Source organism: Myotis myotis, unplaced genomic scaffold (genome assembly GCF_014108235.1).
Source record: "Myotis myotis isolate mMyoMyo1 unplaced genomic scaffold, mMyoMyo1.p scaffold_m19_p_18, whole genome shotgun sequence".
Taxonomy (NCBI): Eukaryota; Metazoa; Chordata; class Mammalia; order Chiroptera; family Vespertilionidae; genus Myotis; species Myotis myotis.
In genome coordinates this window covers 24,490,098-24,502,804 of record NW_023416322.1, presented here as the reverse complement: position 1 = coordinate 24,502,804, position 12,707 = coordinate 24,490,098, and the positions used below count along the sequence as shown (strand labels likewise).

At 34.9% G+C, this 12,707-nt stretch overlaps 1 protein-coding gene across 6 annotated transcripts in view; it reads left to right on the top strand.

The window, feature by feature from the left end:
* RABGAP1L (RAB GTPase activating protein 1 like) overlaps window positions 1-12,707 on the top strand; it is a 434,830-nt gene that overhangs the window by 27,980 nt on the left and 394,143 nt on the right. For all 6 annotated transcript variants that reach the window (XR_004973243.1, XM_036342969.1, XM_036342966.1 and 3 more), the window contains one exon: window positions 11,121-11,291. Coding sequence is in view for 5 of the 6 variants with exons in the window: in XM_036342968.1 (XP_036198861.1) it covers window positions 11,121-11,291 (171 nt within the window). In the remaining variant the exon portion in view is untranslated. Of the gene's footprint in view, window positions 1-11,120; window positions 11,292-12,707 lie in introns of those variants that run through there.

The following is a 12,707-nucleotide window of genomic DNA, read 5'->3' as shown; positions in this document are numbered from 1 at the left end:
ACTTAGCCGTCTATAGAAATTTTTAGTTTTTTTTTTTTTTTTAAGCCTCACCTGAAGATATTTTTCCATTGATTTTTTTTTTTTTTTTTTTTTTTTTTAGCGAGTGGAAGAGAGAGGGAAAGACAGAGAGAAACATTGCTGTGAGAGAAACATATAGATTGGTTGCCTCCTGCATGCGCCCCAACCAGTACCCTGGCCGGGGAGGAGCCTGCAACGAAGGTACATGCCCTTGAATGGAACCGTCGGGACCCTTTGGTCCGCAGGCTGACCCTCTATCCACTGAGCCAAACCGGATAGGGCTAGAAATTTTTATTTTTTATCTAGTGTTCGTACTTTCGTTGTTGTTAACCAGTTCACTAAGTGTTTCTCAAGAAATTCAAAGATGGAGTAGTACTAGTTTCTGATTTGCAAGGTTATTCCTATTGTTCAATATAAGAGCTTCTGCCCCACCTCCCCTCAATCTAGATACATCTCTCATAAAAAAGTCCCTAGATTTTAAGATGTGGCATAATTTAAGAATGGTACTTGGAGTAGACCTGGATTTGCATCTCATTTCCATCAGTTACTGGTTGTGTGGTTCTTGGGTGAGTTACTTCCTTTTTAATTCCAACTAACAATTAAATTAATTAACAAATACTGTAAAACTCCTGACAGAGCAATTAACAGACAGTAAAGTGGTAAATTCTAGTAACTACCAGCTTCTGACTATGTGTTTACTAAAGGAAAAGTAGAGTTAAGCATGCAAATTAGGATATGTTTGAACGTAAGGGTGAAGGAAAATTATACAGTTGTTAAAATTGTGGCAGCATAGTGAATTTCTATTTTTAAGGTATTGAGGACTCTAACTTTGTCTTCTGGATATAGGTTACTTTTTCTCTTAAACTCATCATCCTAAAATGTCATCGAAATGGCAAACTAAAAATCTGTTTTGGTTGAGATATAATAGCAGCTGAACTTTTAAAATTCTAGAGTTTGTTTAGTAGTTCTTGGAGGGATTACATTAGAAACAGAAGAAAAGTATGTAGTACTGTGCCTGCTACATAACTGTTGTCAATTGTGTGTGTGTGTGTGTGTGTGCGTGCGCGTGTGTGTGAAGTGGTTGAGAATATGGCCTCTCTTGTCAGACTGCTATACTAGTCTTGTGACCTGGGGTAAGTTATTTAGCATTCTATTGTTTCTTTGTTTATAAAGGTGGATTAATATTAGCTCTACCTTATATTGTGAGGATTAAATGAGATGGAATATGAAGTGCATAGTACAAAATTAGTACTTGATAAATGTTAGAGATTATTATTGTAAAATTTTTCTTTTAGGGGGCATCTATCAGTGGAAAAAGCAGGATCTTCAGAGTCAGGTTGAATTAGTTTTGAGTTTTGCTTTAGCTACATACTAACACTGTGACCTTGGGCAGATTACTTAACAACTACTCTTTTCCTGTTTTCATATGTATAAAATGAGGATAATAGCTACCTTGTAGAGTTTATGGAAGCATTATAAATACATAGATACTTAGTAAATGGTAATTATTATGAGCATGGTGCCTGTAATTCAGGTCAGTAGTATGATCTTGGGTTGGCAATGTGAGCTAGCTGGCTAGATTTTTTTCCTGACACTGATGCCTCTATTTGAATTGAGTACTTAGTTACAATCAAGTCAATTATGCCTTTTCTATAAAAATAAAACTTTATAATAACAGCTAAATATTTACTTATTTATAAAATCTTAGGTGAAATATAAATTAGAGTATTCTTTGTTTGTGTTCTCTTGTTTATTGTTGTAGAACAAAGGTAAAAGCAACATCAGTGTAGCTCAGGATAAAGGGCCGTTCGTTATTCTGACTTCCCCTAGATGTCTTCTGCCTTATGTATCCTGGAAAAGAGAAATCCTGTTCCTCTGGGGTTGTTTCTAGGATGTAGAGGCTTTCTAGAGAGGTGACAGTCATCTGCCTATTTAGGTAGACAGCTTAGAACTTGTATTGCGTAGATAACACAGAACTCCTAACCGAAAGTGCCAAGTGACTATTGTATGAACATGGCTGCCAGTGGGATCAGGCAGCTCAGCTCCCAGCTTAGGTCTGCAAAGGTAGGAGCAGTTTTTTCACAAGAAAGGATCCAGCTATTAGAATTGACTGAGCAGCCTTGACTAACATGAAAAACACAGAAATGAAATTAGAGCAGGCCACTCTGAACTGAAACTTTAGCAGGCTCTGACAGGTCTCTCAGAGTAGAGTTTGTTTATGAGGAATGTTAGCAAAGAGTTTGCATGTCCATTCAGATATTCAAATTTCATGGCTTATTAGGGAGACAAAATATGTACTTGTACCCCCCCTCCCCCAATTTATTTCCCCTGAGAAAAGAGATCTTGGAATATACAGAAAGTACAGCTTAATAGCAAATTCTTGCTAAACACAAAACTTCTGATAGTTTTTTACATATTTTTGTAATAGTTATTTTACATATATTTTCCTTCTCTTTTTGGGAGGTTTTACATATAGATTTTAGTTACACTTTTTGTTGTTGAGATATTGTTTACATATCATAAAATTCACCATTTTAAAGTGTACAGTTGGGTGGTTTTTAGCATATTCATGAGATTGTGCACCATTATCTATCTAATGGTATATTCATGATGTTGTGCACCTCTATCTAATTTTAGGAAAGACATCTTTTTTCAGATTTTGATTAACTTACCCCTGATTTTCTTTAATACTTTAAGGAAAATCTGACATACTAGGGCTTATCTCTGAGTTTTTGATAGTTGTTTGTAGTTCTGCTATAGTTTCAGTTAGAGGGGTTGATCATTTGTTTCTTTTTCTTTTTCCATAGTACTCACTGGTGCTTAGTAAATTCTAATAGCTTGGTGTCCTCTTGAGAGAAAACTGTTGAAGAAGCCCTCAAACATCTGTCTCATTTTAATTCAGTTTCAGAATAAGAGATATAGGAAAGAGTATCATTTTGTACGACTGCCATTAGGCTGGATGAATGTTGTTCTTGGACAGTGGAGCAAATGTCTGTTAACTTAATTATTCACTCCTTCCTCTTGCATGCTTAGTTATGTTTTATTATTAGTTATGTATAAAATTGTGTTTTATAGACCAGCTAAGGATGATCATTTTCTTTAGAAGCTCACAAAACTGTCATGCAAGCATTTTATGAACTGCTGCTGTAGGTCTCTTAAATAATCATCTTTATTCATAGAGGAGCTTTACCTTTCTTTCCATCTGAACAATTTTGGTCAGATTGGTACAAGCATTATAATTTTTCAACACATTTAGTTCCCCTGGACAATGAAAATATGTGTTTATGTAACTTCTATACACAAGTAGATACAGATCAACAATAGATATAGAATTTAGCTTTATCTATTTGTCTAGCCTAATATATGTGTTAGTAGCTGGTTCTCTGAAAAAAAAATATATTTATTGATTTCACAGAGGAAGGGAGAGGGAGTGAGAGATAGAAACATCAATGATGAGAGAGAATCATTAATCTGCTGCCTCCTACATGCCCCCTACTGGGGTTCAAACCGTGACCTCTGGTTCATAGGTCTTTGCTCAACCACTGAGGCACACCAGCCAGGCTGAAAAATATTTTAAATGTTATTTTCCAGTTTACTGTTATTTTCAACCGAAACTAAAATGTAATTATCTCATTAACTGCAAAGCATGTCTCTTTAGGTTCTTTAACTTCTAGTGAAATAAAAACGTTTTCACTTTTTTTTTTTTTTTTTAGCATCATTCTTTACCTTTTCCCTGACACCTGAGATCTTTTATAGGCCTTATATCTATATGCCATGCTGTCCAGAGGGAGGAGAGACTCTCTCTCTTTTCCAATACATTCTCTTGTGGGTTTATTCTGAAGAGACAGTTTAGTTCTTATATTCTTCCTTGAACTATTGTCAGGAAAATGCCATGTTAATTGCCTTAAGACTTAGTGCCCCGCTTGAAACAAAGTGTTAAAGTAAAAGGTATTTAGTTAATTGGCGTAGAATTCATTTAGAGACTCAACCTGCAGCATTCCTCCTCCCTCTATCACCCTCCCCCTTCCCCCAATAGGCTAGGGACTGAGGCTGCTATACAGTTGGGGAAGAGATAGAATAGATGCTAAAAAAAATTTAATAATATGTGTATTGGTCTTTTGTCTTTTTGTGTTCTCTATTTCATTTTCTATTGATGTATTTATCTTTTTTTCTTTATTTCTAACAGCTTGTTATATATTTAGGACAATACCATTTCAAACTCTTGCCTTTAAATTTTGCCCACAATACTTGATATGCTAAGTTTATCAGTCTTTTTCTTTTTGGTTTCAGGTAGGGATCAAATTTAATTTTTCCCTAATAATTAGCTGGTTGTCTTATCACCTTTATTAAATAACTAGAGGCCCAGTGCACAAAATTTGTGCACGGGTAGGGACCCTAGGCCTGGCTGGCAATCAGGGCCTGGCAGGGCGATCAGGGGGCTCCTGCTGGCACCTGCCTTGGCTGGCCTGGGGCCTGTGGGCTGGGGACAGCTCCTGCATTAAGTGTCTGCCCTCTGGTGGTCAGTGTGCATCATAGCGACTGGTCATTCTGCTGGTCATTCCACTGTTCGGGTGATTTGCATATTAGGCTTTTATTATATAGGATACATCCTTCCATTATTATTATTATTATTATTATTATTATTATTTTGTTAATCCTCACAAAAAAGTACATTTTTTCATTAACTTTTAGAGAGTGTGGGAGGGAGAGGGGAAGGGAGGGAGGAAAGGAGAGGACTCTGTACTGTATTCTGTCATATGATGGATTTTTTCCCCCTTGACCATATACCTGTACTCATTGGGCACAAAGATGATTATTAGTCTTAAGCCAAGTTTATGAAACTGAATTGCATCAACTTTACCTTTGAATTGATTGCATATGTAATTATAGCAGAAAAACCAAGAGAAAAATATAGAATTAAAGTTAATCCTCATTAAAATTTTTGAGTATATATATTTTACAATATTTTAAACTTATATTTATTGCCTAGAAGTTATTGCTGAGTAGGCTTTTCTAAACTACAGTATGAGACATGGGTTAAAGTTTTACATAACTGAATATATCTAGAGTTAAATATTAGTATTAGAAGGGTGGGCTATTAAAGTACATTTTAATTCAGTGGAATGTCAATAATAATTATAGAAACCGCTGGAGTTTTTTTAGGTAATAGTTGAAGAGTCATAGCAGTATCTCCTTGAGAGATTGATTTGTTAGTTGCTGTTAGCTTTCCCTGAGTTTAATCTCAAGATAGTATAACAATGCTGAAGAAATTTAAAAATAGTAGATCACTTAATTAGCTGTTGCTTTGGGAGTGCTGTGTGACAATATTGAAATGTTTGATGGCTTCAACAATAAACATTTTGTTTTTTAACTTATGGTTCTGGGGGTCTGTGAGGGAGACTATACTTCCGGCTGTGGATTAAATTCAAGTCTTATTCACATGTTGCATTTTGGGTGCATATTCTTTTCTTGGTCTTCTCAAGAGACCAAGCCAAATAACTCAAGCAAATTTAAACTGTCTGCTCAGGTTTTGTTTATTGATATTCTGTGGCTCATTCCAAAATGATTTGGCCAGGGAGATATTTTGCCTCACTTACTCTCTTGGGAGGCATTATAAAGTCATATGGCCAGAGGCACAAATGTACAATTCTGTAATAGGGAGTAAAAAAATTGGTAAAAATAACCTGATCTATCACAGTTAACTTATGAATGTCATCATCCTAATACAGATTTTTAAATAAAATATTTTTTTTCCTGTATTACATTCTGTTTTTATGATAGGAGCATTATGCAGCAATAATCATAATGTGCCTACCATTTTAAATTCCTTTTTGTCCTTTGTTGGCTTCTTATTTTGGTTATAAAATATTTTCCTATTGTCTTTTAAACCATCCTTTGACTGTAATTACCACTTGTGTTATCCTGTGTTTGTTCCTGTGATTATTTCAATTAATTCATTTCTCTATTTTTTCTTTCATTCATCATATCCACTACACTGTTAATCTGGGAAATTATTGTCAATTTTTCAGATTCTCTGCTCTTCCTTTACCCAGATTTCTGTTCTCATACCTACTATATGAAACCATATTGCTATCTGCAGCCTGTTAAAATATAAGCTTATATGTCTTTTGGCTAGCATATAGTTACATTAGGACTCATTAGGCTTCAGGTGACAGAAACTCAATTTAAACTAGCTTATGCAAAAGGAATTTATTGGAAGGGATATTTTATAGAATTAAGGCAACAGTGGATTTACCAAGACTGAGGATGGGAACAGATGGAGCTAGGCTTCAGGAGTGACTCAAAATGATGGACTCAAGTAAGACTCTCTTGCTTGTCTGTGTATGGGAATGACTTCTCACTCTCTCCCTACATACTGGCATTCTTCAGATGGGTAAAAACATTGTCACCAACAATTCCCAGTTTACATCTTAAAAGTTTCTGCTGTAAGAGGGGCACTGTCATGATGAACTCTTTGGTCATCAGTCCAGAAATCTTAGGAAATACGTTAATTGGTCTAGTTTGGATTCATTGTTTACCTTTGAATCTGTTTGGCCACAGTGTTGAGGTTTCTATAAAAGTCATGTAGTTTGAATAGAGGGAAGCCTTATTCTCAGAAAAGTAGTTTTGCAGATGATTGCTGGACTAATAAAAGTAGGTGTCCACTAAAGTAATATGAATTAATAAGACCCCTTTGTGCCCTTTTCAGGGCCAGGGACATTCTTGCATACACACCTACATATTAGTGTGGCTCTTGCCTGCTATTTTCTTATTGTAAATTAAGAATATTTTTTATTTCCACCTTTGTAATGAGTCTACTATAGTCATTCTAATTTTCATGCCTCATAGTCCTTCCTGCTTACCAAATCTGGATTTACATTCATTTTTTTTTCAGTTTTCTATTTCAGTTTAAGAGCTACTTGAAAATTAATACATGCAAACACGTAATATAAAAGCAAGAAGCAGACTAACCACATTTGGCACAGAAAGAAATTGGACCATGTGCACTACGACTTTATCTTTTGAATGTGTTTAGTTATTTTGGGAAGAAGATAGCTGCCAGTTAGACTTTGCTGAATGTGGTTATACGGTTTCTAGTATATGTGAAAATTGTAGTTTTAGGTATCCAAGTGAGATGCTAATTTAGATATATTGCTTATTTGACAAAAATGATGTGGCATTAGAGTAAGAATTAATAGGGATTTCACTTGTTAAAATTGTTACAGGTGTGGGGATGTTTATGTGATTTAATTAAACAAAAAATATTTATTGAGTTTCTTTGGGTTCAGAACAGGTGAGAAGGTAATGAGGAAAAATATATCATATATCATATTCTTGGTAGCACTGATAAGTTTTCTGTCCCTTATTCTCATATACCTTTAAAATGCCCTAAAAATTAAAATTTTTATGCCTATAGTTCCCAGTAATGTTTTTTTTTTAATCTGAAGAGATGTAAACATTCTTTGTCAGATTTTACATTCTAATTTTTAGATTATAATAGGGCAGCCTTTAACCAAATGCTGTTAAAATAAGTTTTGCTTTTGTGTACTGTACTGTTTTACTTGCTGAATTGAAATGAATCTATTAATCTTGAGTTCACAGAACAGCAAACTCCATATTTAAAAGATCTCTGCAAATCTAATTTGAATTGAGCAACCATTAATAGTTACTAACACTCTAATGCAGAGTTAACTCTCAGGTTACTTATCACTGATCTAAGAAGAATGCTTTGGGGGAAGAGACAGGTAAGTTTTGATGTGGGAAGGAGTGCAGGAGATCCGGTGTGCACAGTGGCATTCTGTAGAGACACATACCAACCCTGTTCTCAGCCGATGAGTAGACTAAAAGGCAGTATGACAGTGCAGGGCAGAGCATTACTCTGAAGTAATTACTGAGTCCTGGCTTTACATTTGCTATTTTGTGAGAACTTTCAAGTGATTGGTGCTTTTACGAACAATTTGTTCCACACATTTATTGAATATCTACTATGTACTATGTACTATGCAAGGAATGGAATATTCCCTGGTAAACAAAGCAGAGTTTGGGTTTGGGGAGGGTGCTTATTTAGATAGCCTTACGTTGTGACGGCTTCAGGCTTCTCTGTCATCCTTTCTGTATCTCAGCTCCTGCTATTCTCACCCATACTCACTATGATCTAGCTATCATGGTCTCCTTTCCATTCCTCAATAAGGCGTTTCTCACATCAAGTTCTTTCTCCCTAGTTCTTTCCATGGCTTACTCGTTCTTTTAAGTCCAGACATCAGCTGGATCCGTATTGCCTCCTGCCTTCTCCTCGCCTTCTGTAATACTTATTCCAGTATGTGATCCTGATTTACTCACATTTGTATTATTTATCTCTTCCATAAGAATGTTAGCTTTGGGAAGACCAGGACTGCATTGTCTTTACTCATCATTTAGTCTCCAGTTCCCATTATAGTTTCTAGCTAGTAGGGACTCATAAAATATTTGTTGAATGGGTGAATGAAAGCTGATATCAGTGGAGTCAGTCATACGAAGGTAGGAAGCAAGAGCTAAGACTCTAAGTTGGGACTGAATTTCCTGTGATTAAAGAGTTGAAATGATAAAGTGACAGAGGCAAGGGTGTGTTGGGCCTTGTAAGTGCTGTTTAGCAGTTTGGATTTTGTTTGAATTTTAGTAAAAAAATTTTAGTCTGGAGTTTTAATGTAATTCAGTGTATTTCCTAAAAGTGTTCTTTGGTAGCTCTGCGAAGAGTAAATTAGGGAGGAGTAGAATGGAGGAAGGAGATGGGTTCGAGACTTTTATAGTCGATAAAAACATTGCTTGGATTAGGCTGGTAAAATGGATATAGAGCAAGATGGGATAGATGTAGGGTGTATTTTAGAGGTGGGGCTGACATGCTAATGTGAGGAATGCAGTAGAGATGAGTTAAGGATGAGACCCAGATATTTTGTGTGTGCAACTTGGTAGGAGGTGTTGTTATTTACTGAAATGGAAAATCTGAATGAGAAGCAAGTTTGGAGAAGACATTAGAAATTCCATTTTGATCACATTTGCATTACTGAGAATTCCACATGTGTTCCAAATAAGTAATTTAGAGGAGTCATTTAGGTTGGGGTAGAAATTTGGGACACTGTCAGCATATAGGTAGTATTTAAATTCATGACAATGGGAGATATTACTTATAGTGTGTGGCAAGGAATCAGAAAAAAGCTCAGGACCTGAACTTGGGGAATTTCTAACATGTAGATATTAAGTAGAGGAGTGGCAGCTGAAAAGGACTTGGAGAAGGATTGGCCACACAAAGAATACCTGGAGTGTGTCTTGGCAATCAAGGATTCATGGGGCAATCTGGAAGGGTAAAGACATGGCTGCTAACACATACTGCATTTTTAGAAACATATAACATACAAAATAAGAAAAACTTTGAGAGGACAGATGAATGTACTTGAAGGGTTTTAAAAAAGAAGGATATTAACATGTCTAACATATAAATGATGGCTATCTTGTTAGCCTAGGAGTATAATTATTTTTTATTTTGATATTAGTGGAATTTTTGATTTTTTAAATAAAGCTGGGAAGTAATTAATTTTTTTAAAAAGTATAACTTGAAGCTGCAAGTACTTTTTTTCTAAGGGTCAGGAGTAATGGTGTTAGTGTCACCTAATGGCAAAATGAGATATTGCAGCCATATTTATATGCTGCAATGAGCAAAGTAACCGAATTAGAAAGAGAAAAAGAACATTTCTGGGGGAATTTAGGCTTAGATCAGCAGGCTACTATAGTTACATGGTCCTCTCCTATTTAACCCTGGCTTACTTGTTTTACCCCTTTTCATATTACCCTTTGGTCACTGAGCAGGTCCTTTTTATTGTCTTTGAGGTTTCAGCTCAAATATTACCCTTTTGGAGAGTCCTTTCCCACCACCTTACTTACAGCTAAGCTACCCTTTGTCACATTAACCTCTTTAGTAATCTTCATAGCCTTTAGAGCAGCGGTTCTCAACCTGTGGGTCGCGACCCCTTTGGGGGTCGAATGACCCTTTCACAGGGGTTGCTTAAGACCATCGGAAAACACATATATGATTTCATATTGTTTTTGTGATTAATCACTATGCTTTAATTATCTTCAATTTGTAACAATGAAAATACATCCTGCATATCAGATATTTACATGACGATTCATAACAGTAGCAACATTACAGTTATGAAGTAGCAACAAAAATAATTTTATGGTTGGGGGTCACCACAACATGAAGAACTGTATTAAAGGGTCGCGGCATTAGGAAGGTTGAGAACCACTGCTTTAGAGTGATTTGGAATTATCTTATTTGCGTCATTGCTTGTTTTCTCACTATATGTCAGCTCCAGGAGAGCAGGCTGTTCACTCATGTAACTCCAGTGCTGAGTGCAATGTCTGCTATGTAGTAGTATTCATGCTGAGTTAAAGTGTGAATATTTGGAGAATGTTGAGTTTCTGTGGTGTAGAGATCTATCCAGAAAATAGAATTACACTGTATTTGATCACTGTAACATTGTTTGCTACATAAATGCAATGTGAAAGCTTTGACACCCCCCCCCCACCCCCCAGCTCATAAATGGTAATGTGTCTGGGAAAAAAAAAGACATATGGCTTAGGGTGTTGAATTGTATATTAGTTAATTTTAGTAACATAAAATATTTTTGAAAGTACTATATATAGTCTTGAGGAGATACGTTTTTTAAGACATTTAGATTTAATTACAAAATAATTCTGTGAATATATTTTTGTGTGTGTGAATTTGTAGATACTTCTAATATCATGCTTAATTTTTCCTCTATTTATTAAAAACAATAAAAATAGTATTTCTAGGAGAAAAATAGTTAAACAGTAGTAGTTGAGATATGGGCGGGTTTATATTGTTTTTCAGGGAACAGTATGGTTCTGTTAGTCTGGAAACTCAGGGCGAAGAGAGTATATTTCCATTATGTGGCACAGTCCAAGAGGGTAGCTTCCTTAGTTTTGAGATAATTGTCTAGTGAGAAGAATTCTTCTTCACATGAGCCATTTTTAAAGGCTGAGGATTGATCAGTTCATGTTTTTATTCAATAGTTTTTGTTTTTAATCCTTGCGGCTTTTACCAGGTGGATGTGGGAAGAGATTTTTGCAGGACTGAAATGGAGGTCAGAGCTTCCTTACAGAAGGTTACTGGGTCATCAGATTCTGTGGCTGCACAGAACAGTGAAGAATTTGTTTTGGTTCCTCAGCATGCAGATGATACTTCTACAAAAGATGAAGAAAAACCTGAACTGAAGGTAGTTTTTCTTTCCTACAAACGATACTATTTTAAATTATGGCTTTTTTAACTAGGTGAAAGGAGATGTATAAAATCCAAAGGTTTTTCTCCAGTGTTGACTGTGAGAATAGAGTCAATGTTTGATGTATTTAGAGGCTTCTTATTTGGTTTGTATATTTTTGAAATTTTTTGCTTTTGGTTATTTATCTTTTAATTCGGAATTTAGAAAGAATGGAATAGACGAGGAGAAAGAGAAAGGATAATTGAGAATTAGACTTAATGGTTAAATCTTACATAAATGTAATTTATTTGAATATTTTTATCTCTCTTACTACTGGGTTAAGTTGATTATATAAATAGTTATGTTTACTTTCACTTTTTTTTCGTTATGACCTCAAATCAGCTGGTAACACTGTAGTATGTGATTTAACAGTTGCCTTGTTTAGATATTTTAAAAATATATGTCTTTTATTTTTAGTGTTTGTATTTGGTTATGCTCCTTTTCCTTTTTCATTTTTGTGTTGCCTTTCCTAACTCAAAGAAAAAAACAAGCAAACCCAGGTATAGATGCATGAGAATTGCATAGCTATCTTCTAGAAACAGTAGTAGAGAAGGTAGTCAGAACTGCTACATATTTTTTAAATGATTTTTGTTTAATTTAAACTATGGCATCAAAGATATATTAGTATACAAATCTAATAAAATTATATAAAAATCAGATTATTAAATACCCATTTTACCTTATGTTGAAGATATAGTTTTATAATTTTGTTAAAATAACCAATAGCTTTATTTAAATTTCTTTAAATTTCTATTTAAACAAATAACTATTTAAATTTCTTTGAATATCTGTATTTTAGTATTAATGTATTTAAGATGTTATTTATTACTTAGGTTTTGTGTCTTCTCTGCTTTTAAGAAAAACCTGAGTTAACATAAATATAAAGAAATTAGCAACACTCCTCTTGGCAGCTAGAAAACAAAATTTATAAAGAAATCAGAAATAGGCCTGCGAACTGAAAGATCCCAGGTTCCATTCCAGTCAAGGGCACATGCCCGGGTTGTGGGCTTGATACCCAGTGGTGGACTTGCAGGAGGCAGCTGGTCCATGATTCTCTCTCATCATGGATATTTCTTCCTCTCTGAAATAAATAAAAATATATTTTTTAAAAAATCAGAAATATGTTTATGTTATGATAAGAAATATGACATTTTAAATGATATCACAGTAGACTGTGGCCTATTTAAACTTATCAGGCTTTCCCTAAAGCCCGTACATTTAAGATTATTTGGTTCTGGAATATGTTATGAAATACTAAAAAGAAAATAACAAGGAAAGAAAATATCTGTAAACAAGTTCTCAGATCAGATGTACTTGGAAAGTGCCTGAAGCATTTTCTGAGAAATCCTTTTCTGAAACTAATAATCTTCTAGT